This window comes from Seriola dumerili, unplaced genomic scaffold (genome assembly GCF_002260705.1).
Source record: "Seriola dumerili isolate Sdu_G_001 unplaced genomic scaffold, Sdu_1.0 BDQW01000073.1, whole genome shotgun sequence".
Taxonomy (NCBI): Eukaryota; Metazoa; Chordata; class Actinopteri; order Carangiformes; family Carangidae; genus Seriola; species Seriola dumerili.
Window position 1 is genome coordinate 1,971,511 of NW_019174328.1, and position 23,329 is coordinate 1,994,839.

At 43.3% G+C, this 23,329-nt stretch overlaps 2 protein-coding genes and 1 pseudogene across 3 annotated transcripts; 1 reads left to right on the forward strand and 2 right to left on the reverse strand.

Annotated features, from left to right (window-relative positions):
• Positions 1-424: 424 nt before the first annotated feature.
• Positions 425-5,838, forward strand: LOC111220577 (pterin-4-alpha-carbinolamine dehydratase-like). Its single transcript, XM_022743696.1, has 4 exons — positions 425-578; positions 1,381-1,512; positions 1,609-1,689; positions 2,802-5,838. The coding sequence occupies exons 1-4, from the start codon at positions 576-578 to the stop codon at positions 2,892-2,894; spliced, it is 309 nt and encodes a 102-aa protein (XP_022599417.1). The 5' UTR covers positions 425-575; the 3' UTR covers positions 2,895-5,838.
• Positions 5,839-6,238: 400 nt separating this feature from the next.
• sgpl1 (sphingosine-1-phosphate lyase 1) lies at positions 6,239-14,327 on the reverse strand. 2 transcript variants are annotated; one of them, XM_022743695.1, is made up of 14 exons: positions 14,195-14,327; positions 10,970-11,135; positions 10,298-10,365; positions 9,749-9,896; positions 9,545-9,624; positions 9,196-9,324; positions 9,009-9,097; positions 8,806-8,914; positions 8,618-8,716; positions 8,375-8,521; positions 7,917-8,155; positions 7,683-7,829; positions 7,465-7,585; positions 6,239-6,411 (listed from the first exon to the last, which is right to left on the reverse strand). In XM_022743695.1, exons 1-14 carry the CDS (start codon positions 14,204-14,206, stop codon positions 6,268-6,270), a joined length of 1,698 nt encoding a protein of 565 aa, XP_022599416.1. In that variant the 5' UTR covers positions 14,207-14,327; the 3' UTR covers positions 6,239-6,267. The 2 variants fall into 2 exon arrangements, with proteins under 2 accessions (XP_022599416.1, XP_022599415.1); XM_022743694.1 differs by lacking the exon at positions 14,195-14,327 and adding an exon at positions 11,906-11,979 and having other exon boundaries at positions 6,268-6,411.
• Positions 14,328-16,353: 2,026 nt separating this feature from the next.
• On the reverse strand, positions 16,354-23,092 carry LOC111220772 (annotated as a pseudogene).
• Positions 23,093-23,329: the final 237 nt, after the last annotated feature.

Here is a 23,329-nt window from a genome sequence, read left to right on the forward strand (position 1 = left end):
CCTCTCATTTCATTAACCAGTTCATTTCCCTGAGCGCTCGCCGTGACAGATGAATTCACGGGGGGCGCTCTCACAGGAGCACCTCATTAACCTTTGACATGAACTCCTCTCAGCCAAAGAGCAGAGCTTTCTTTAAAATCTGCTGTCCTGTTCAACAGAGACCTTATTTACACTGGGCTTTTATTCTGAAGTTTAAGTTCATGTTTAATATGTGTGCACACAAAACATAAAATACATTATTAAAGAGTGTATAGCAGTATCTTCATCCTTTCATCACACGGTAAACACTGCTGCGCTCGCCTTTGTGCTGCTGCAATAGCTGGCCTCATGCATGCCTTGTGCAACAGATGACAGTTTATGATTAAACCCGTGCTGACAGGTGGCTGTGTAACTGCTCAGCCGTGGGGATTTCTGTTCAGGCTTCAGTGCGGGCAGCTAAGCAGGACCCGCAGCTCATGCCTTGGATGGATTCATTCCAGTTGCTCTCCCCGGCTGCCACAGCAGATTTGCCTCTGTGCAGCAGGGAGCTGGAGCTGGAGCTGAACCTCCTCTGTGTATGAAAACACTCTGTAAACATGGTGAGTACACAACCTCTCTGCATTGTGTGTCAGGAGTGCTTACTGCGTCACACACCTGTTGGCATTTACTTAATCTCACAAGCTAAAACTCCACGAGATAATGTTTATTGAAGATTGAGAAGCACATGTTCAGAGTCAATTTAACACTGAGTTTCATATGTGGCAGTTTGCTTTTGCAGGGATAAGAGGGATATAAGCACATTCCCCTGTTTCTGCATTAAGCCTCTGTGTGTGGTGAGTAGATGAGGTTTAATTCAGTGGGTGTTGTTCGTGTGCTGCCCATTCGTTCCACTGATAGAGCAGATTAGAGCGTTGCTATGATACCTGTTGATGTCATTGCTCTGTCACAGGCTGTGGTCATGCATCTGTTTGCTCCTCTGGCGTGTAAGCGTGACCGCTCATCTGGGGACAGAGCCTTGAAAAGCCCCTTCCTGATTGTGCAATAAAGCCCCATCTGTTTTGGCGATGTTGTGAAATGTTGACAGTGCAGTTTGGATTTGGAGTCAGGGTCATGAGGGCTGAATGAAATGAGATGAATCGACTTTTAAAAAAACAAAAAAAAAACAAACATGTGATCCTGCATCATGTGTCAGGATTAGGAACTGAATGACCAAAAGGGATCCCCCACCACCCCCACCCCCACCACCACATACCTTTGAACCAGCCAGTTTTTTAAAAGCAGGAATGCGGCCTCTCATTGTTTCCAGATGGGATCCCGTGCAACCAATCACAGTTTGTGTTTGTGAAACTGCCCCTCTAAAATCTGCTGCACTATTACCCCTGTTCTGTTCTGTCCTGCCAGGCCGGTAAGATACAGAGTCTGACTGACGAGGAGAGGACCCACCTACTCCCCCTGCTACGCAACGCTCAGTGGGTGGAGGTTGTGGGGCGGGACGCCATCTACAAAGAGTTTGTTTTTAAAGACTTCAATCAGGTTTGTAATGCATCACACCTCATAACCAGCAGCTGCTGTATGTTATGTGTATAGACGACTGGCTGATTTTTGGACATGGGCGTTCTCTTCTTTCAGGCCTTTGGTTTCATGTCCAGAGTGGCTCTGCAAGCAGAGAAGATGGACCATCACCCTGAGTGGTTCAATGTCTATAACAAGGTATACAAAGACTAATTGTGACTGCAAAGGAGGTTACAGGCCTCAGAGTGGTTGCATTTGGGGTCATCAGTGAATACATCACAGCAAGGAGGAGCCCAGTCCTGTCACCATGTACCAGAGCTTCACATTCGTTCATCTTTTACATAATGTGATCTACATTTAACTGCAAAGTCATGATGAACATTAACAAAGATACTCCTGTCACACAAGCTGACACAGGTGCATGATGTCTCCTCAGGGAAGTGTGAGCCTTGTGCGAAGCTGTTTTCCTTGCAAATGCAGATGTGTCTTTCACCCAGAGCAGATAAAGCTTCAGTATGACTCACTGAAGCTGCTGTACTCTGTCTTTTTACATTAATACTGGACCAAGTGACTGTGTGAACTGTGAAAGGACTCTGTGAAGTTATTCAGCTCACTGTTTTGGTTTTATGGCCCGCAACTTTACTTTTTTCGGTTGACATTTCAGCGAGGCGGCTGGTGAGTTAAGGGGGCCAGATATTTCCCTCAGGAGTTGGTGAAGACCAAAACAGAGCTAAAAGAAGGACTTACATTAGTCAGGTGGAAACACCACGACAGAAGCCTGTAGCATGAAGCGAGATTGGTGGATTATCCAGTTATGTTTGGGCTTAATTCAGGTTTTCTGTGTCAAAGTCTGTCCCCCCTCAGATAAGAGTTAGAATGGTTTCCTATGGAGTAAGTATTTGTCAGTTTGATCTGATCAGGTTTTGACTTTTCTTCTCCTCTCTGCTTTGGCAGCAGAAACAATAACACATTAACATCCATTTTTTTTATTTTATTTCCATCAACAACCATGGTGATAATATGTCAGTGTTGTATAGCTTGTTGCCAGTGATCAGAAAAACGTCGGCCACGAGCTGTTTCATAAACTAGAAACATAATTCAGATTTTAAATTTGAAGTTAAAAACTTCTGTTGAGTTTTATACCTTGTATGTTTTCTTCAGATAGTTTTAGATTTCAACATTAGTCCACATCATGCTGGGTTAACTACTGTTTCACCATTTAAAAAAAAAAAAAAAAAAAAAAAAAGCAGCTCATTCTGGGCACATGATGAGAGTCACAGCCTCTGTCCCACTTTCCTTTGTTCCCTCAGGTCCAGATCACCCTCAGCACACATGACTGTGGAGGCTTGTCCCAGCGCGACATCACATTGGCCACCTTCATCGACCAGGCGTCTCTGATGTGACCGACATGCCGTCAGTCATCTGAACGGGGACGACTGAAGCGCTGGACGTCACAGATCTTTACGTTCAGTCATCTGCAGGAGCCAAAGAATATGAACCAGTTACTCCCACTTAACTGTGGGTGACGTGTCCGTCTGTGAAGGGTCCAATGTGTTTTGTTGTTGGTTTTTGCACATGGTGAAAATGAGATTATTAAGCAAAGGAAATGGTAAAACACTGTTTACACATTAAAGGATTCAAGTAATTCCTCAGCAACCAGATATCATTCACAGCGGGACGTGTGTCCTTCAGTCTCTGGCGTCTTATGGACCAAGTGTTCTTGTACTTTTAGTTAAAAGTTGTTTTCTCTCTTGTTGTAAGTGAAAAATGACCAGAAGCTGATTCTTCTCAGACTGAATGCATTTTATTGAAAACACACAACACTGTAGACATCTGCCATGTTAACTGTTAGACCACTCTGAGTGTTAGCTATGGATCATTGGCTAAGAGGAACCGGCAGGTGCGTCCTCACCTAAAATAAATCAGCTAAACAAGGACGCAGGCTGACGTGAACAGATTTAAACCTCGTACATTCAGAAGCAAAATCTACAAAGTTCAACATTACAAGCCTGACATCAGGTTATACTTGTTATGGGCTGCTGAAATGGATTGTAATATACTTTACAGCAGTGGTTCCAAACCTCTGGGCTGGGGCCCACTAGTGGGCCACGAAGGTATTGCAAGAGGGCCGATGAATCATTTGAATCATTTGAAAAACAACAATTTTGGTGAAAAATTAGAATTACAAATATATAATATGAAACATGTTTCAAACTCCTTTTTTTTCTTCTCGTATAAAGGACTATCACTGTGATAAACCAACAATAGGAACTTTTATGTTGTCGCCACTGAACAACATCATATACTTGTTTACTATCTCAGTCTGACTGCACGCTGAAAAATAACATCCAGGGTAAAAGCTCCATCGTTATCATTAAAATAAAAAGCGCTCTGAGAAGACATTACTTGGCCTCTGTAATTTAATGTAACGGCTGCCAAAGTTTGACATTTTCAAGTGGGCCATGAGTTGGAAAAAGTTGGGAACCGCTGATTTAAAGTGTTGTTTTGTCCTCCCTGTGAACGTCTGAAAGAGCAGTGGACTTTAACTGATGTCGTTTTGAAGCCAAATCCCTGAGGATGAAAAGAGAGAAAAACTGCAGAGATGTCATGAGTTCAAACCTCTGGAGGCACAGAGGCGAACGCTCATTATTGCTCCATAATATGGCCAAAGTACAAGAATACATACAGGACAGAGGATACATTTTCTGTGTGGACTTTTACAGAATCAGGAATTTGCATTAAAAATTTTTATTCAAGAGATTTCTTGGCCGTTCCATCATCACACTTTTTGAGGATATTTCTCCAAAGCAAACATTGTTAGAAAAGTCCTTTTTTTTTTTTGTTTTTGGACAGGCATGAGTTTCCACATCCTGTCACTGGCCGCAGTATTAAAGGATGGTAATAGATGATGGGGTGAGCTTCAATCGCTAGTGGGGTGGGGTGTTACGTCCTCTGTCTGGCATCAGTCTTTTAACCAGGCACTGACAAAAAGACGGAAAAATCCCCGCACATGTAAGAACCTAAATACATTCATGTCTGATCTCTTTAAAACAAACACTCACAAAAAAAAATAAAAATAAAATAAGAGTCACAAATTAAGTGATTAATAAAACACCCAGTGGTCACACAAATGGTTAAATTACACCAACAAGGCTGATGAGCTGTCAATCAACACTACGCCTCTGATAACGCATCTTAAACATTAATAGCGGAGCATTTCCCCCTTCGGTCTCATTCATAAAAAGGAGAAGTTACATATTGCACAAACGTGGAAATAATTTCATGGAAATACACAATATTAGGAAAGCCCGTGAAATAAAGAGAACACAAGGTCCTTTTGGTGTTGCGGTTATCAGCCTGTTAGTAAATGCTAACGTATCCTGCCGAGTGGAAAAGTAGATCCACATTCAGTGAAGCTGGAGACCTCCATCACAGTGGATCTGTTTCCTCTCGGTATCTCTAAGAACACTTTATTACAGTTTGTCAAATGCCCTAACATCGTGAAGTTTATGTTAGAAATGGAAAATGTTTGAATGTGTTTCAGTGGATGAATAAATGACATTAGAGTAGAAGCTGAGGTAGATTGAATTAGGAGTTAAATGATTAAAATAAGGTAGTACACAGGTGAGGAAATACTGAGCGTCTGCCACTTGATAATATACAGTAGACCAGGGGTGGAAACAGCCTTCAGTCCAGTCTGTCAATAATTTTCTTTACAGGCCAATTTACTGTGAGGAAGCCTCGCCAATTCTGAGGAACAATCAAAAAGGCTCATTATCTTTAGCCACTTAAAAATATTCCTACCCTGGTTACAATTTACCCCTTATTCCAATTTAAAGACATTTTATTGATTGAGTATTAATGACAGTCAAAGCTCCCACTGTCCAAATCCTTCTCCCTCTGTCTACACATCCAACCACTGTAGATGGACCACAGATTTAAAACAGAAAGAACATCATCACACTAAGTGCTAACGAACGAGGACAAACGTGTTCATGCTTACAGACGAACTCTGACATCAGAGAACTGCAGTTTCAAGTGATTTACAGATTAACCTGATATGTTCTTGTCTGGGCGTTGCAGTGCTTTTTTTTTTTTTTCCCCCCATTCATTAAAATGCTGTTTTCCATAGAGCTGGTACATGATATCTATAAACCACACACAGAGCTCCACATGTGGAGCCGGTCTGGAGCAGTACATCGGGTTTCATGCTAGAGGGCAGCACAGCGTTTCTAACAAGCGTTCAGTGGTCTGGGGTTTTTGCTGAGTCATCACAGATATTAAAGCGGTGATGGCGAGCTGAAATGTTGTGGAGTAAAAAAAAATACAACAAAAAAAAAAAAAAAACTGAATGGTTTTGCTGTGAAATCAGTAGAGATGGTGACAGATATATGGATTTAACAAAAGCTAAAATTGAAATGAACTTTTAAAAACACACACACACACACACACGCACGCACGCACACACACACACACACACACACACACACGACATAAAGAAAACCTAAATCAAAAAGACTAAAACTTGTTGTTTGGAACCAGACTCTTCTTCTCTGGGCCGTTGAGGCGCAGTGTTACAAGTGGTTTCCCTCTGGGTTGATTAAAATGACGATGGCTTGTGCTTCACAGATCTTTGCAGATGTTTCTCCGTATGCTGTAGGTATGCAAGATAAGGCAACTGTTGAGCTCTGGGAGGAGGCGAACGCGTTTTTCCCTGCGTGCAGTTGGGTCGGGGGCCACGGGGGAAGGGGGGAGGGGGGAGGGGGCAGTCCTGTTTCAGTGGGCTTTGCCGTTGCCGTTCATGTGGCTGTTGTTTGTCTTGGGAACCTCAGTGCTGTAGAGACAGTCGAGGAAGCCTCTGGAGATCTCCGTCACCATGGATCTGTCTGGGATGGACTGGGCCATGCCGTAGATCGCTCCCTGAAACAGCAGGAAGACACGAGTGAGTTGAGCAGCGCACAGTAGAGACAGTAGATTGTCGTGGTGTAGAACTACAGTTCTCATGATGCTTTGTAAACATGAAGTTGCCATGGAGTCAGTATGTTAGCTGTGGGCTACGACTTGAGCCCCCTCTCTTTCAGTAAGAGAAAAACAGCAAAAGTCTGTTGAAGTAGATGTTAGCAGGTCCTGTGCAGATGATCATCACTTTGATACTGAAGAAACATGATGATTCTCAGCCACGTTCTGGAGTTACAAGTAGATTTATGCAGATTAATTTGCGATTGACATTAGAGATGATGATATGCACTGAATGTGTGCGTAAGATTAAATCTAAAAATATAAGCATCATTTCTCTGCGTTTAGTTTTGACTGAGTCAAATAACTGTATTACTGTTTTTTTGTGATGGAAAACACAGTGGAGTTCCTTATTATATTGAAAACCAAACCTGAGAAATGAAACCAGTGAGAATAGACTGTAAAAATTCATTATTTATACTTCACTGTAATCTGGGGTTTTATTTAATAAAGATTCCACTTTATCTGAAACTTCACATGCAGTTTGTGTCAACTTGAAATGACGGCCTGTGCAGCAGAAAACAAACAGCTACACTTTAAATTCATGTTCAGCCCTGACGATAGATGATCGGCTGAACGGGAAACTGTACGATAAAAAACTGTACTGTGAACTGACTGTAGGTGTGAATTTATTCACTGTGCGTCAGCTCTGTAATAGACAAAAGACAGAAGGCAACATGGCAGTGCAGAATGTAACAGGTTGTCTGATTGTAGAGCATCAGAGCAAAACAGTGAGTTATTTATTCTTAGAACCTGTCAAAATATCACAACGTGACATCACAGACTTTACAGCTTTCTTTTTTTCTTTTCTTTTTTGAAGTGTGGACTTAAAAGAAGTGCACGGCGTTCTGTGCTGCGAGTTCTTTCTTGTGTTGTAACACAACTCACTGAACAGTTTTTAGTTATAGTTATTTAGTGGATACAACAACGTCAGGTGTGTAACCGGCGCCATCTCACCATTCCTGTGGTTTTCTCTTTGGGGTTCTTCAGGATGACGGCGACCTGCTCTCTGACATCACGAATAAACTGATCGGCGACCCCCGGCTGGGTGTGCAGAACTGTGCAACAAATGTGGATGCTGTGACAGAGGAGATCGCGACAGTTATTAGTAGTTACTAGTGGATACTTATCACATCATGAAATCTGTGAATCAATCTCACTTGTTTTACATGTACCTGGATGGGTACTGCAGTGTGTTCAGATTCCAGCCCTTCGACGTCAGTGCATTAGACAGACGGAAAATATCAAAAACATCTGAGCCTATTGCCACCACTGACACCTCTGGATCCCCGAACACAAACACTCCTTTCATCTTCTGGATTCTGTCAATGAGAAGAAACGATGAACGGATGTCAGAGGTGACGGGATAAACTATACTGTCTGTGTCTACTTCAGTCTGAGAGCCTCACTCTGTTTTGATTCTGAGTGCTGTGCTGATGATCTTCCTGGTGGCGTCTATGTATCCGTTCTCTCCCATGTGCATCATGGTCGCCCAGCAGGCGGCGATGATACCTCCTGGTCTGGAGCCCGCCACGGAGGGCGAGGCGTAGATTCCCCCCTGCCAGTCTGGAGCTACAAAGTACTGATAGTGACGGTACTTTTTATCACTGTAGAGGATCACTGAGGAACCTTTGGGGGCGTAGCCGTACTGCAGAGGAATGTGACACACACACATAAGCACAGTAACTATAGTACTATAAATATATCTTGGGGTCAGATAAGATAAAAATTTAAATTCCATAACTATTGCATCACACATAATTAAATGTCTGCAACTTGTTTGTAAGCCTTGTTTATTAGTGTTTAAAAACAAGAAAGAGTCAGTGAAGAAGCAGCCATCTGAAGCGAATAAGCAGCCACTCCTTACCTTGTGCGTGTCTGCAGAGATGCTGGTAACACCTTTTACCCTGAAGTCGAACGGGGCGAGTGGATAACCAGCCTTGGCCATGAAGACAATGAGAAAACCTCCCAGACAGGCATCCACATGCAGCGGGAGGTTGTAGCGCACAGCCAGCTGGAACACACCGAGGGAAAGTGTCAAGTGACATCTGACTTCCCCGTTTTCATTTCAGAAATACATGCAGAGGGGGAAAAATCTTTCACTCCTGACCTTGGCTACTTCCTCGATGGGATCCATGATTCCGTGAGGAAACTGAGGCGCCGAGCACACGAGCATGGCTGTGTTCTTGTTGATGGCTCTCTTCATAGCCTTGAAAAAGAGGAAACAATATGAGAATGACTGATGTCTAATAATAGCAGTCAGTTAGCACATAGTGTCTGCGTGGACTGTATTCTCACCTTCACATCCACTTTCATAGTTTTGTTATCAAGGGGAATGTGAACCAGCTTCATCCCGAAGTAATGTGCTGCTTTGTTAAAGGCTGCGTGGACGCTTACAGGCGCAAGGCTGCAAAAAGAAAAAAATAAATCATCATGCGTTAGAACACTTCAAGAAGGAACAAGCCTCCACATAGGTCCACGTGTCATTCAGTACACCTTACATTTCAGGGTATTTGACGCCTCGTTCATACGCCATGTCTCTGTACGCCTTGCAGGCCATCAGTATGCTCTCAGTTCCCCCTGAAGTAACCTGCACAAAGCAGAAGTAAAGGTACGTCACATATGCCCATCTTTGAGGTTACTGGCTTCTACGTTTTGGGAGCGTTTACCGACAGTGCGGTGACTTACTGTGCCGCAGGAGCTGGGCCCGCCTTGGAAAAGTGCGCAAGCCATCCTAACAACCTCTGCCTCCATCTTCCTTACGCCAGGAAAGATGTCAGGGTGAAGTGGATTGCTCCATGCAAAATCTCCATATACCTAACAGCAAAGGGAAAAATTTTCAAATATACAAATATTTCCAGACACAGGTTGGCAGCACTTTCATTTAGAGGGATGAACAGGACGTGTTTCTCAAAAATGACAAAAACAGAAGCAAAAAATAAAAAAGTAAAAAAGTACAAACAAAAAAAAGTATTCAAGCTTGACCTCGACTATTCATGCTTGAAATGCCAAGTTCCAGAGATACAAAGGCACGAACCTTCACAAGGAGTTTGGTCAGGGATTCATCGCCCCAGTACACTGCACCCGAAACACATCCTTTCTCCCACTGCACCTCATCTGCAACGACACACTGTCACTGGTTTTCTCCAAAAAAGGTCAGGCAAGTGAAATGCTCTCCTGGGACTGGGCTGCACAGTGTAATGAACCATGAGGGAGAGCTGAGGAAAGAATGACGACTTACTCAGAGTCTCGTACTCTCTGATTTTGTCCAGCACTTGGCTCTGAGAGAGACCTTTAGATGGCAGCTGCTTAGTGTAGCTCATCCCTTCCTTCAGCGTGCACAGACTGGTCGACATGTCATCCAAAGCTTTGTTCAGCTGGCTCTGGATCTGCCATGAAGAGAGGACGGACTTATTTTATCAACTGTCTTTTGATGCAGTAAAAACATTATACAAGTAAAGCAGGTTGTTGACAACAGGGAATAAAAGGTGAGGGATCAGTGTCTCAGACTTGAACGTGACAACATGTCCACTGTGCTATCAACATTTTATGTAAATTTCTGATAAAGCCTGAAAGTGAGCTCTCTGCTGGTGACATAATGACCAGAAGTAACCGAATGTTATCACCAGAGCATGATGTTAAGTGTGCCAAAGGTCTCATTCCCCCCTCTCCCCCCCCCACCCTTGCATGCTGCACTCAGTCATCCAGGAGTGACTCATTGGAGTCTGAGAGACAGAGTCAGTGAACATCTGCTGGGAAAAGACGGAACAGATTTACCACTGATACTTACTGCTATGCCAACAAAGGGTATTTTTCTGATGAGTCGAAAGCCCTGCTTCTTGATTCGGGATGTGAGACCTATTAGCCAGAGAGGGGGAAAAAAAAAAAAGGCAGCAGCTGTGGTGAAACTCTGGCACACATTCAACCACAAAATATTAAACAGCTGACTGTGACCTATAATCACAAGTCAGGATGAAGAGTGCGCCACGAAAACTCGCAGCCATATTGACAAAGCATTTTTATTCTGACCCTGAAAGCTCTGAAGACGTGCAGCTAGTTCTCCCTGAGAAGACCAACTTTCACTCTCCGAGCTGTGTTACAGGTGGAGCTGACCCCGCTGCCGAGGAATTCAACCACTGATTGACTGATAGCACATCTAGAAAGTCTTGTTGATTGAAGGTATTTGTCAGTTACACACACTAGAGAAACAAGTCCTGGACTAACTGCAGAGCACGGGGGGAAGCTTAAACTTAAAAAAGGTTTTCAGTGTAGAGCACCAGAGGGTGAACCTGGTGGCAACAGTTCAGTGAATGTGCCTGCAAATTACAGCATGACTCAAGAAGCTTTGTGAACACGTCCTCTGCAATTTCAGGAGTTCTAAAACTCATTTCATGTGTTATCATCTCTGATTCAGTGTACAGCAGACCTGCTTTGTTCCCATGTGTTATGTGTGATGACTCACTTTCTTGCTGGAAGAGGAAGCCTTTGACCCAGACTGCTCCCAGCGTGGTGATGACCGCCGCTCCGATGATCTGCCACGGCTCCAGGTCGGCGCAGCGCAGGTTGACCTGTCGCCGGCCCTCTTGCAGGTACAGCAGGACCATCTCCTTATACACCTCCAAGGCACTCTGCACGCACACACACACACACACGTATTACAATTGAATGAACAGCGTTTAAGACACACAACATTTTGATTTTGAAGGAAGAAGAGTCTAACAGTTTATGTTTACCGGAAAAAGAACTTTCTTACTGTAAACACACCTGTCACATATGAGGAAGTGTGTTGATGGAGAGTAAGTCATTGTTTGACCATCATATTACAAAATGGTGCAATGAATTCATTTCATGAGACAAGACGCTTTAATGTAAGAGCCTGCTTCTCACAAGTTCCTATAAATCTATGTACAGATATACATTATGGAGGAGGACATCACATTATGGTAAAAATCCTGCATATGATCAATATAAAATTTTCTGAGTCACGCTCTAAATGTCTGTGAATGTTCTCATTCGTCCAGGTCATAGTTATCTCTCTCTCTCAAATTAAATCGAAGGCAACTGGACCTGTATTTGTCTGTGGAAGACGTTTCGCCTCTTATCCAAGCGGCTTCATCAGTTCTTATGTATTGGTCTCTCTAGTCCGCACTAGTCTGACGAGTGACCAATACTAGTCAGACTAGTGCGGACTAGAGAGACCAATACATAAGAACTGATGAAGCCGCTTGGATAAGAGGCGAAACGTCTTCCACAGACAAATACAAGTCCAGTTGCCTTCGATTTAATTTGAGAGAGAGACACGCTCTAAATCTTTACGATGACAGAAAAACAACTCACTTTTCAGGAAGAACAACCTGTTAACTGGTTACCATCACAGACCACAAACTTTAGTACTTACATCAAAAGACATTGTGAGACCTACAGAGCTCAGTTTCCTCCTCACACGAACACTGTCAGTCAGCTATTTGTTCTCCAGGTGAGAGTGAGAGAACGCGCTCTGCTTACAGGATGACTATCACCAGGCTCCTCCCACTGCACAAACCGGCAACAACACATCCAGCCAGCTGAGGGGATGTTTTGCAATCAATCGTGATCAAGACAAGACAGGAAGTTAAAACACTGAGATCTGCATTGCGTGTTTAGTTCTCAGCCTGATCACCAATAAATGTTGAAATATTTCATGACGATCTTGATGTGAGTGTTTTTTTCAGCCTGAGTAGCTCTGAGCTTAAATCAGAGTAAATGACTCATGAGGGCCGTTTCATAAGTGCAGCAAAATTATCTTTTCATTATCTCTCCCCTGTTGTGTTTTTATGACACAATAGCAGGCAGCGTGATAGCAAGGACGCTCGTTTCTCCACCTCAGCCTAATCAGATGGAGAAAAGCTTAAGGTTCAAAAGACAATATCTTAAGTAATCACAATCTGTGCCGCCTGATATAAACATCCCATAATGGCACAATGAGGCAAACTCCCCTTGCGCAAAGGAAACACTGTGTTTATTGTGTCACAAAGTTTCTCCATCTTTGTTCCAACATGAAAAGGATGTCAGGTTTTTAGTTCAGCCTGATTGTCCAAGGCATCAGCCACAGAGTTTCATTCTGAGAAAATTAGATTTCTTTTCTTCTTTTTTGTGCAGTGAATGCAGCTTTAGTGGAAGGCTGTCAGTGAGACGCAAGAGTCCACCTCCACTGCTCGGAGCACGGCTGTCATACCTGCCTGTTTGGATAACACGTTCTCATACAGGTTTGGCAAGATCAGCTGCACAGAGACGAGTGGGAAACAACGGAAAATATGCCATTAACATGTGTTGTCTGGGAGGCTTGACTTGAGTGTTTATGATAGGGAGAGTATTTACACGAAAATGTCGAGCAGAGGTGCAAAGAGTATGATTGCTGCCACACGTGTGTCATAAAGAAAAGATTAAATGGTGTTATCTAACATCAGTGCAAAAGGCAAGCCTGCCCCTTCACATCCAGGCCTCTTTCTGTTATCCAACACATTCTATGTCCATGTTTCACCCTCAGGTCCGCCCACACGTCTCCAAAAACCATTCAGTGCTATCTTTGCCTCAGGAAAACTTAAACCAGGTTGACACAAAGACTCTTGTACCAGCATTGTCCTCCTTCATTGTTGGAGCAGTGGACGCCCATTCCTCTGCTCCCCCTCATACAACATTTGACTATTCTGTAAGGAGAGCTTTTGTTGTCTCAGAGGGGAGGTCATGTTCTCATGGAAATGTACTGGGTGTGAGGTGGCTGCTCCTGGATACATCAAGGGAAAACAGACTCTGAACACAACATCACCACCGCTTGTATTCAAAGAGAGATTGAGGGGGAAATAATTACAGATGTGGTGTATGGGAAAAAAAAAAAAAAGTTTCCTTTAGCTGCTCTGTAGAGCCTCCGAGTTATCATGACATGAACTGGCATTTCATCAAAATGAAGCCTTTTCCCTCTCCTTCGTCCTCCCTCGCTGATCCTGATGAGTGCACAGTGACAGACTGGAGGTTGACTTTGCACTGACAGCAGATCTGTGTCACAGGAGCCGCCCTCTAGCGCTCAGTCTTTTGTCTGCTGCTGCTGCTGCTGCTGCTGGTGTCTACTATCAACAAAAAGTTGATTGTGCTCGTTTAAGGAAAATCCCTCAAATCTCAGCAGCTCTCTGCTCGCAGCATAGAGAGAAATGCTTTGTTTAAACTTCCTGCAGGTTTATGTTGAACAGGATCTCTAATTTTAAACAGTGGCTGCAGCAATAAACAATAGGAAGCAGCTTTAAACCTTTTACAGGGGGGTTATTCTCCACTTTGCAGACACTTTATCATAAAACATGAGGTTTCTGATTAAATAGAAATGTAACATGAAGCTACGCATAGGCAACTTTCTTTTATTATTATCATAAGTGACTGAAAACATAATGTGGCTGATCTCATCTAAGTGTCCCGCTTCAAGGGCTCAAAGTATCAGTGCAGATTAAGTGTTTCTTTTGCAACGTGAAGCTTTGACTGTGAATCTTGCTGTTTGTGGAGCATCACCGAAAGCAAAACAAGTCGGGTCACTGGCTCACTTCACTACTGATAAACAAGTCCTCCGCTCTCTCTCCGAGCGTCTTGTAGCAGCGCTGTCATTGTCCCGTGTCTCACAGAGGAAGTAATGAGCGAAAACAGAGCAAAGTGAAGCGACACCTACCCAGTAATCCATGTCGTCGAGGCTAACTCTTCCCGAAAATCCTCTGTTTGTTGTGTGCTACTCAGGAAAGTGACCTCCCGCAGCCTGCTTTGAGTCTTCAGCTGCTGCTCTACATGCTCCTATCACACACAGCAGCAAGCTAACCCTGATTCAGGAAGTAGCCAGCGGCCTGATATAGATGCGCGCCGCCTGCGCATGCGTAGATCTGAAGCTGCTGTGGATAGGGCTAATCACATGGAAGTCTGGTGTTCGTGAGGCGCCGCGTGCTCTGTAGATCCTCCATTTAAGAAAGGAGTGCAGCAGGTTTGCACGCTCACAACTGGATGAGTTAGCGAAGAGCTGATGCTGCGTTCAAAGGGTCTTTGTAACTTCCACTTCCCAGACAAGTCAGAACAGTTAATTAGAGTAATAACGAGTAACCAGGGCCATAGACCGGATTTTAGAAATAGTGAGGTTATGAGTCCAAGTCCCTTCTGCCCTAAGAATGTCTGCCTAGACACACACAAAAAATTAAGTTTAATTCTCCTTTTTTCCAAATCATTTTGATGGCTTTTTGTTTAAATTGTTGTTTTACATTTTTGCATTCATTTGACATATTCTTAGCAGCTCCCATTACCTGTAAATTTTATTTCTCAACTTTTCATGAGCTTATAGGAACAAAACTATTTCAATCTTTGTGACAATGCCTTTTTCTTATAATCCAACTGAAATAAATAATATAATAATCTCATAATCTAACTGAAATTGTTTATTATTATCCCAGGAAGTGGGACAATTTTCTCAACCCATAGGCTACAGCTAATAGCTAATAACTTAAAGAAATTCAAAATAATCAAATTTGGTGTTGCGTGGTTTTCACTGGATGTCACACAGATTGATTTTCTAGGGAAATACCAAATCCTTTAATCCTTTCATCATTTACATATTTACTTTTTTTTTTTTGGCCTAAAGTGGTAGAAAAACAAATCAACAACAATAATAATAAAATGGTCTGATAGTTATTTTGATTAATCCCATGGTATAGAGCTAGTCTGTCTGAGCTACTCTTTTGAGACCAGAAAATGATCATTGATGTGAATGATCACACTTTGATAATGAAGAAACATGATGAAATTCTCCAGCCACCGTTCTGGAAGTTTACAAGTAGATTATGCAGATTTAATTTGCGATTGACATTACGAGATTTATGAATATGCACTGAAATGTCGTGATTAAATTCTTAAAAAATATTAAGCATCATTTCTCTGCGTTTAGTTTTTTTGACTGAGTCAAATAACTGTATTACTGTTTTTTTGTGATGGAAAACACAGTGGAGTTCCTTATTTATATTGAAAACCAAACCTGGAGAAATGAAACCAGTGAGAATAGACTGTAAAAATTCATTATTTATATACTTCACTGTTAATCTGGGGTTTTTTAATATAATTCATTTATTCTGAAACTTCACATGCAGTTTGTGTCAATTGAAATGACGGCCTTGTGCAGCAGAAAACAAACAGGCTACACTTTAAATTCAATGTTCAGCTTTCCTGACGATAGATGATCGGCTGAACGGGAAACTGTACGATAAAACTGTACTGTGAACTGACTGTAGTGTTGAATTTATTCACTGTGCGTAGCTCTGTAATAGACAAAAGCAGAACGGCAACATGGCAGTGCAGAATATGTAACAGGTTGTCTGATTGTAGAGAGCATCAGAGCAAAACAGTGAGTTATTTATTCTTAGGAACCTGTTCAAAATATCACACGTGACATCAAAGACTTTACAGCTTTCTTTTTTCTTTTCTTTTTTGAAGTGATGGACTTTAAAAAGAAGTGCCAACGGCCGTTTCTGTGCTGCGGAGTTCTTTCTTGTGTTGTAACACAACTCACTGAACAGTTTTTAGTTATATGTTATTTAGTGGATACAACAACGTCAGGTGTGTAACCGCGGCGCCATCTCACATTCCTGTGGTTTCTCTTTGGGGTTCTTCAGGATGACGGCTGAACCTGCTCTCTGAATCACGTAATAAACTATCGGCGACCCGCCGGCTTGGGTGTGGCAGAACTGTGCACAAATTGTGGATGCTGTGACAGAGGAGATCGCGACAGTTATTAGTAGTTACTAGTGGATACTTATCAACATCATGAAATCTGTGAATTCAACTCTCAACTTGTTTTTACTGTAACCTGGATGGGTACTGCAGTGTGTTCAGATTCCAGCCCTTCGACGTCAGTGCATTAGACAGACGGAAAAATACAAAAAACATCTGAGGCTAATTTGCCACCACTGACACCCCTTGGGGGGGGATTCCCCGAAACACAAACACTGCCTTTCATCTTCTGGATTCTGTCAATTGAGAAGAAACGATGAACGGATGTCAGAGGTGACGGGATAAACTATACTGTCTGTGTCTACTTCAGTCTGTAGGAGCCTCACTTCTGTTTTGATTCTGAGTGCATCATGTGACTGATGATCTTCCCTGGTGGCGTTCTAATGTATCCGTTTCTCTCCCATGTGCAATCATTGGTCGCCCAGCACGGCGCGATGATACCTCCTGTCTGGAGCCCGCCACGGGAGGGCTGAGGCGTAGATTCCCCCCTGGCCAGTTCTGGAGTACAAAGTACTGATAGTGACGGTTACTTTTTATCACTGTAGAGGATCACTGAGGAAGAACCTTTGGGGCGTAGCCGTACTGCAGAGGAATGTCACACACACACATAAGGCACAGTAACTATAGTACTATAAATATATCTTGTGGGTCAGATAGAATTAAAAATTTAAATTCCATAACTATTGCATCACACATAATTAAATGTCTGCAACTTGTTTTTGTAAGCTTGTTTTATATGTGTTTAAAAAACAAGAAAGAGTCAGTGAAGAAGACAGCCATCTGAAGCGAATAAGCAGCCACTCCTTTACCTGTGGCGTGTCTGCAGAGATCCTGGTAACACCTTTTACCCTGAAGTCGAACGGGGCGAGTGGATAACCAGCCTTGGCCATGAAGACAATGAGGAAAACCTCCCAGACAGGCATCCACATGCAGCGGAGGTTGTAGCGCACAGCCAGCTGGAACACACCGAGGGAAAGTGTCAAGTGACATCTGACTTCCCCGTTTTCATTCAGAAATACATGCAGAGGGGGAAAAATCTTTCACTCCTGACCTTGGCTACTTCCTCGATGGGATCCATGATTCCGTGAGGAAACTGAGGCGCCGAGCACACGAGCCATGGCTGTGTTCTTGTTGATGGCTTCTCTTCATAGCCTTGAAAAAAGAGGAAACAAATGAGAATGACTGATGTCTAATAATAGCAGTCAGTTAGCACATAGTGTCTTGCGTTGACTGTATTCTCACCTTCCACATCCACTTTCATAGTTTTGTTATCAAGGGGAATGTGAACCAGCTTCATTCCCGAAGTAATGTGCTGCTTTGTAAAGGCTGCGTTGACGCTTACAGAGCGCAAGGCTGCAAAAAGAAAAAAATAAATCATCATGGTTTAGAACACTTCAAGAAGGAACAAGCTCCACATAGGTTCCACGTGTTCATCAGTTACACCTTACATTTCAGGGTATTTGACGTCCTCGTCATTACGCCAATGTCTTGTACGCCTTGCAGGCCATCAGTATGCTCTCAGTTCCCCCTGAAGTAACCTGGCACAAAGCAGAAGTAAAGGTACGTCACATATGCCATCTTTTGGTTACTGGCTTTCTACGTTTTGGGAGCGTTTACCGACAGTGCGGTGACTTACTGTGCCGCAGGAGCTGGGCCCGCTTGGAAAAGTGCGCAAGCCATCCTAACAACCTCTGCCTTCCATCCTTCCTTACGCCAGGAAAAGATGTCGGGGTGAAGTGGATTGCTCCATGCAAAATCTCCATATACCTAACAGCAAAGGCGAAAAAATTTTTCAAATATACAAATATTTCCAGACCACAGGTTGGCAGCACTTTCAATTTAGAGGATGAACAGGACGTGTTTCTCAAAAATTGACAAAAACAGAAGCAAAAAAATAAAAAAAGTAAAAAAAGTACAAACAAAAAAAAGTATTCAAGCTTGGACTCGACTATTCATGCTTGAAATGCCAAGTTCCAGAGATACAAAGGCACGAACCTTCACAAGGAGTTTGGTCAGGGATTCATCGCCCCAGTACACTGCACCCGAAACAACATCCTTTTCTCCCACTGCACCTCATCTGCAACGACACACTGTCACTGGTTTTCTCCAAAAAAAGGTCAGGCAAGTGAAATGCTCTCCTGGGACTGGGCTGCACAGTGTAATGAACCATGAAGGAGAGCTGAGGAAAGAATGACGACTTACTCAGGTCTCGTACTCTCTGATTTGTCCAGCACTTGGCTCTGAGAAGAGACCTTTAGATGGCAGCTGCTTAGTGTCGTAAGCTCATCCCTTTCCTTCAGCGTGCACAGACTGGTCGACATGTCATCCAAAGCATTTGTTCAGCTGGCTCTGGAATCTGCCACTGAAGAGAGGACGGACTTATTTTCAAACTTGTCTTTTGATTGCAAGTAAAAACATATACAAGTAAAGCAGCCAGGTTGTGACAACAGGGAATAAAGGTGGGGATCAGTGTCTCAGACTTGAACGTGACAACATGTCCACTGTGCTATCAACATTTTATGTAAATTTCTTTGATAAAGCCTGAAAGTGAGCTCTCTTGCTGGTGACATAATGACCAGAAGTAACGTAATGTTATCACCAGAGCATTGATGAAGTGTGCATAAGGTCTCCTTCCCGTCTCCCCCCCCCCACCCTTGCATGCTGCACTCAGTCATCCAGGAGTGACTCATTGGAGTCTGAGAGACGAGTCAGTGAACATCTGCTGGGAAAAGACGGAACAGAATTTACCACTGATACTTTACTGCTATTCAACAAAGGGTATTTTTCTGATGAGTCGAAAGCCCTGCTTCTTGATTCGGGATGTGAGACCTATTAGCCAGAGAGGGGAAAAAAAAAAAAAAGGCAGCAGCTGTGGTGAAACTTGGCCACACATTCAACCACAAAATATTAAAACGCTGACTGTGACCTATAATCACAAGTCAGGATGAAGAGTGCGCCACTAAAACTCGCAGCCATATTGACAAAGCATTTTTTATTCATGACCCTGAAAGCTCTGAAGACGTGCAGCTAGTTCTCCCTGAGAAGACCAACTTTCACTCCTCCGAGCTGTGTTTACCAGGTGGAGCTGACCCCGCTGCGAGGAATTTCAACACTGATTGACTGATAGCACATCTAGAAAAGTCTTGTTGATTGAAGGTATTTGTCAGTTACACACACTAGAGAGAAACAAGTCCTGGACTAAACTGCAGAGCACGGGGGGAAGCTTAAACTTAAAAAAGGTTTTCAGTTTAGAGCCACAGAGGGTGAACCTTGGTGGCAAAACAGTTCAGTGAATGTGCCTGCAAATTACAAGCATGACTCAAGAAGCTTGTGAACACCGTCCTCTAGCAATTTCAGGAGTTCTAAAACTCATTCATGTGTTATCATCTCTGATTCAGTGTACAGCAGACCTGCTTTGTTCCCATGTGTTATGTGTGATGACTTACTTTCTTGCTGGAAGAGGAAGCCTTTGACCCAGACTGCTCCCAGCGTGGTGATGACCGCCGCTCCGATTGATCTGCCACGGCTCCAGGTCGGCGCAGCGCAGGTTGACCTGTCGCCGGCCTCTTGCAGGTACAGCAGGACCATCTCCTTATACACCTCCAAGGCACTCTGCACGCACCACACACACACACACGTATTACAATTGATATGAACAGCGTTTAAGACACACAACATTTTTGATTTTGAAGGAAGAAGAGTCTAACAGTTTATGTTTACCGGAAAAAGAACTTTCTTACTGTAAACACACCTGTCACATATGAGGAAGTGTGTTGATGGAGAGTAAGTCATTGTTCTGACCATCATATTACAAAATGGTGCAATGAATTCATTTCATCAGACAAGACGCTTTAATGTAAAAGCCTGCTTTCACAAAAATTCCTATAAATCTATGTACAGATATACATTATGGAGGAGGACATCACATTATGGATAAAAATCCTGCATATGATCAATATAAAATTTTCTGAGTCACGCTCTAAATGTCTGTGAATGTTCTCATTCGTCCAGGTCATAGTTATCTCTCTCTCTCAAATTAAATCGAAAGGCAACTGACCTGATTTGTCTGTGGAAGACGTTTCGCCTCTTATCCAAGCGGCTTCATCAGTTCTTAATGTATTGGTCTCTCTAGTCCGCACTAGTCTGACGAGTGACCAATACTAGTCAACTAGTGCGGACTAGAGAGACCATACATAAGAACTGATGAAGCCGCTTGGATAAGAGGCGAAACGTCTTCCACAGACAAATACAAGTCCAGTTGCCTTCGATTTAATTTGAGAGAGAGACACGCTCTAAATCTTTACGATGACAGAAAAACAACTCACTTTTCAGGAAGAACAACCTGTTAACTGGTTACCATCACAGACCACAAACTTTAGTACTTACATCAAAAGACATTGTGAGACTACAGAGCTCAGTTTCCTCCTCACACGAACCACTGTCAGTCAGCTATTTGTTCTCCAGGTGAGAGTGAGAGAACGCGCTCTGCTTACAGGATGACTATTCACAGGCTCCTCCCACTGGCACAAACCGGCAACAACACATCAGCCAGCTGAGGGGATGTTTTGCAATCAATCGTGATCAAGACAAGACAGGAAGTTAAAACACTGAGATCTGCATTGCGTGGTTAGTTCTCAGCCTGATCACCAATAAATGTTGAAATATTTTCATGACGATCTTGATGTGAGTGTTTTTTTCAGCCTGAGTAGCTCTGAGCTTAAATCAGAGTAAATGACTCATGAGGCCGTTTCATAAGTGCAGCAAAATTATCTTTTCATTATCTCTCCCCTGTTGTGTTTTTATGACACAATAGCAGCAGCGTGATAGCAAGGACGCTCGTTTCTCCACCTCAGCCTAATCAGATGGAGAAAAGCTTAAGGTTCAAAAGACAATATCTTAAGTAATCACAATCTGTGCCGCCTGATATAAACATCCCATAATGGCACAATGAGGCAAACTCCCTTGCGCAAAGGAAACACTGTGTTTATTGTGTCACAAAGTTTCTCCATCTTTGTTCCAACATGAAAAGGATGTCAGGTTTTTAGTTCAGCCTGATTGTCCAAGGCATCAGCCACAGAGTTTCATTCTGAGAAAATTAGATTTCTTTTCTCTTTTTTTTGTGCAGTGAATGCAGCTTAGTGGAAGGCTGTCAGTGAGACGCAAGAGTCCACCTCCACTGCTCGAGCCACGGCTGTCATACCTGCCTGTTTGGATAACACGTTCTCATACAGGTTTGGCAAGATCAGCTGCACCAGAGACGAGTGGGAAACAACGGAAAATATGCCATTAACATGTGTTGTCTGGGAGGCTTGACTGAGTGTTTATGATAGGGAGAGTATTTACACGAAAATGTCGAGCAGAGGTGCAAAAGAGTATGATTGCTGGCCACACGTGTGTCATAAAGAAAAGATTAAATGGTGTTATCTAACATCAGTGCAAAAGGCAAGCCTGCCCCTTCACATCCAGGCCTCTTTTGTTATCCAACACATTCTATGTCCATGTTTCACCCTCAGGTCCGCCCACACGTCTCCAAAAACCATTCAGTGCTATCTTTGCCTCAGAAAAACTTAAACCAGGTACACACAAGACTCTTGTACCAGCATTGTCCTCCTTCATTGTTGGAGCAGTGGACGCCCATTCCTCTGCTCCCCCTCATACAACATTTGACTATTCTGTAAGGAGAGCTTTTGTTGTCTCAGAGGGGAGGTCATGTTCTCATGGAAATGTACTGGGTGTGAGGTGGCTGCTCCTGGATACATCAAGGGAAAACAGACTCTGAACACAACATCACCACCCTTGTATTCAAAGAGAGATTGAGGGGAAATAATTACAGATGTGGTGTATGGGAAAAAAAAAAAAAGTTTCCTTTAGCTGCTCTGTAGAGCCTCCGAGTTATCATGACATGAACTGCATTTCATCAAAATGAAGCCTTTTCCCTCTCCTTCGTCCTCCCTCGCTGATCCTGATGAGTGCACAGTGACAGACTGGAGGTTGACTTTGCACTGACAGCAGATCTGTGTCACAGGAGCCGCCCTCTAGCGCTCAGTCTTTTGTCTGCTGCTGCTGCTGCTGCTGCTGCTGGTGTCTACTATCAACAAAAAGTTGATTGTGCTCGTTTAAGGAAAATCCCTCAAATCTCAGCAGCTCTCTGCTCGCAGCATAGAGAGAAATGCTTGTTTTAAACTTCCTGCAGGTTTATGGTTGAACAGGATCTCTAATTTTAAACAGTTGGCTGCAGCAATAAACAATAGGAAGCAGCTTTAAACCTTTTACAGGGGTTATTCTCCACTTTGCAGACACTTTTATCATAAAACATGAGGTTTTGATTAAATAGAAATGTAACATGAAGCTACGCATAGGCAACTTTCTTTTATTATTATCATAAGTGACTGAAAACATATGTGGCTGATCTCATCTAAGTGTCCCGCTTCAAGGGCTCAAAGTATCAGTGCAGATTAAGTGTTCTTTTGCAACGTGAAGCTTTGACTGTGAATCTTGCTGTTTGTGGAGCATCACGAAAGCAAAACAAGTCGGGTCACTGGCTCACTTCACTACTGATAAACAAGTCCTCCCGCTCTCTCTCCGAGCGTTCTTGTTAGCAGCGCTGTCATTGTCCCGTGTCTCACAGAGGAAGTAATGAGCGAAAACAGAGCAAAGTGAAGCGACACCTACCCAGTAATCCATGTCGTCGAGGCTAACTCTTCCCGAAAATCCTCTGTTTGTTGTGTGCTACTCAGGAAAGTGACCTCCCGCAGCCTGCTTTGAGTCTTCAGCTGCTGCTCTACATGCTCCTATCACACACAGCAGCAAGCTAACCCTGATTCAGGAAGTAGCCAGCGGCCTGATATAGATGCGCGCCGCCTGCGCATAGCGTAGATCTGAAGCTGCTGTGGATTAGGGCTAATCACATGGAAAGTCTGGTGTTCGTGAGGCGCCGCGTGCTCTGTAGATCCTCCATTTTAAGAAAGGAGTGCAGCAGGTTTGCACGCTCACAACTGGATGAGTTAGCGAAGAGCTGATGCTGCGTTTCAAAGGGTCTTTG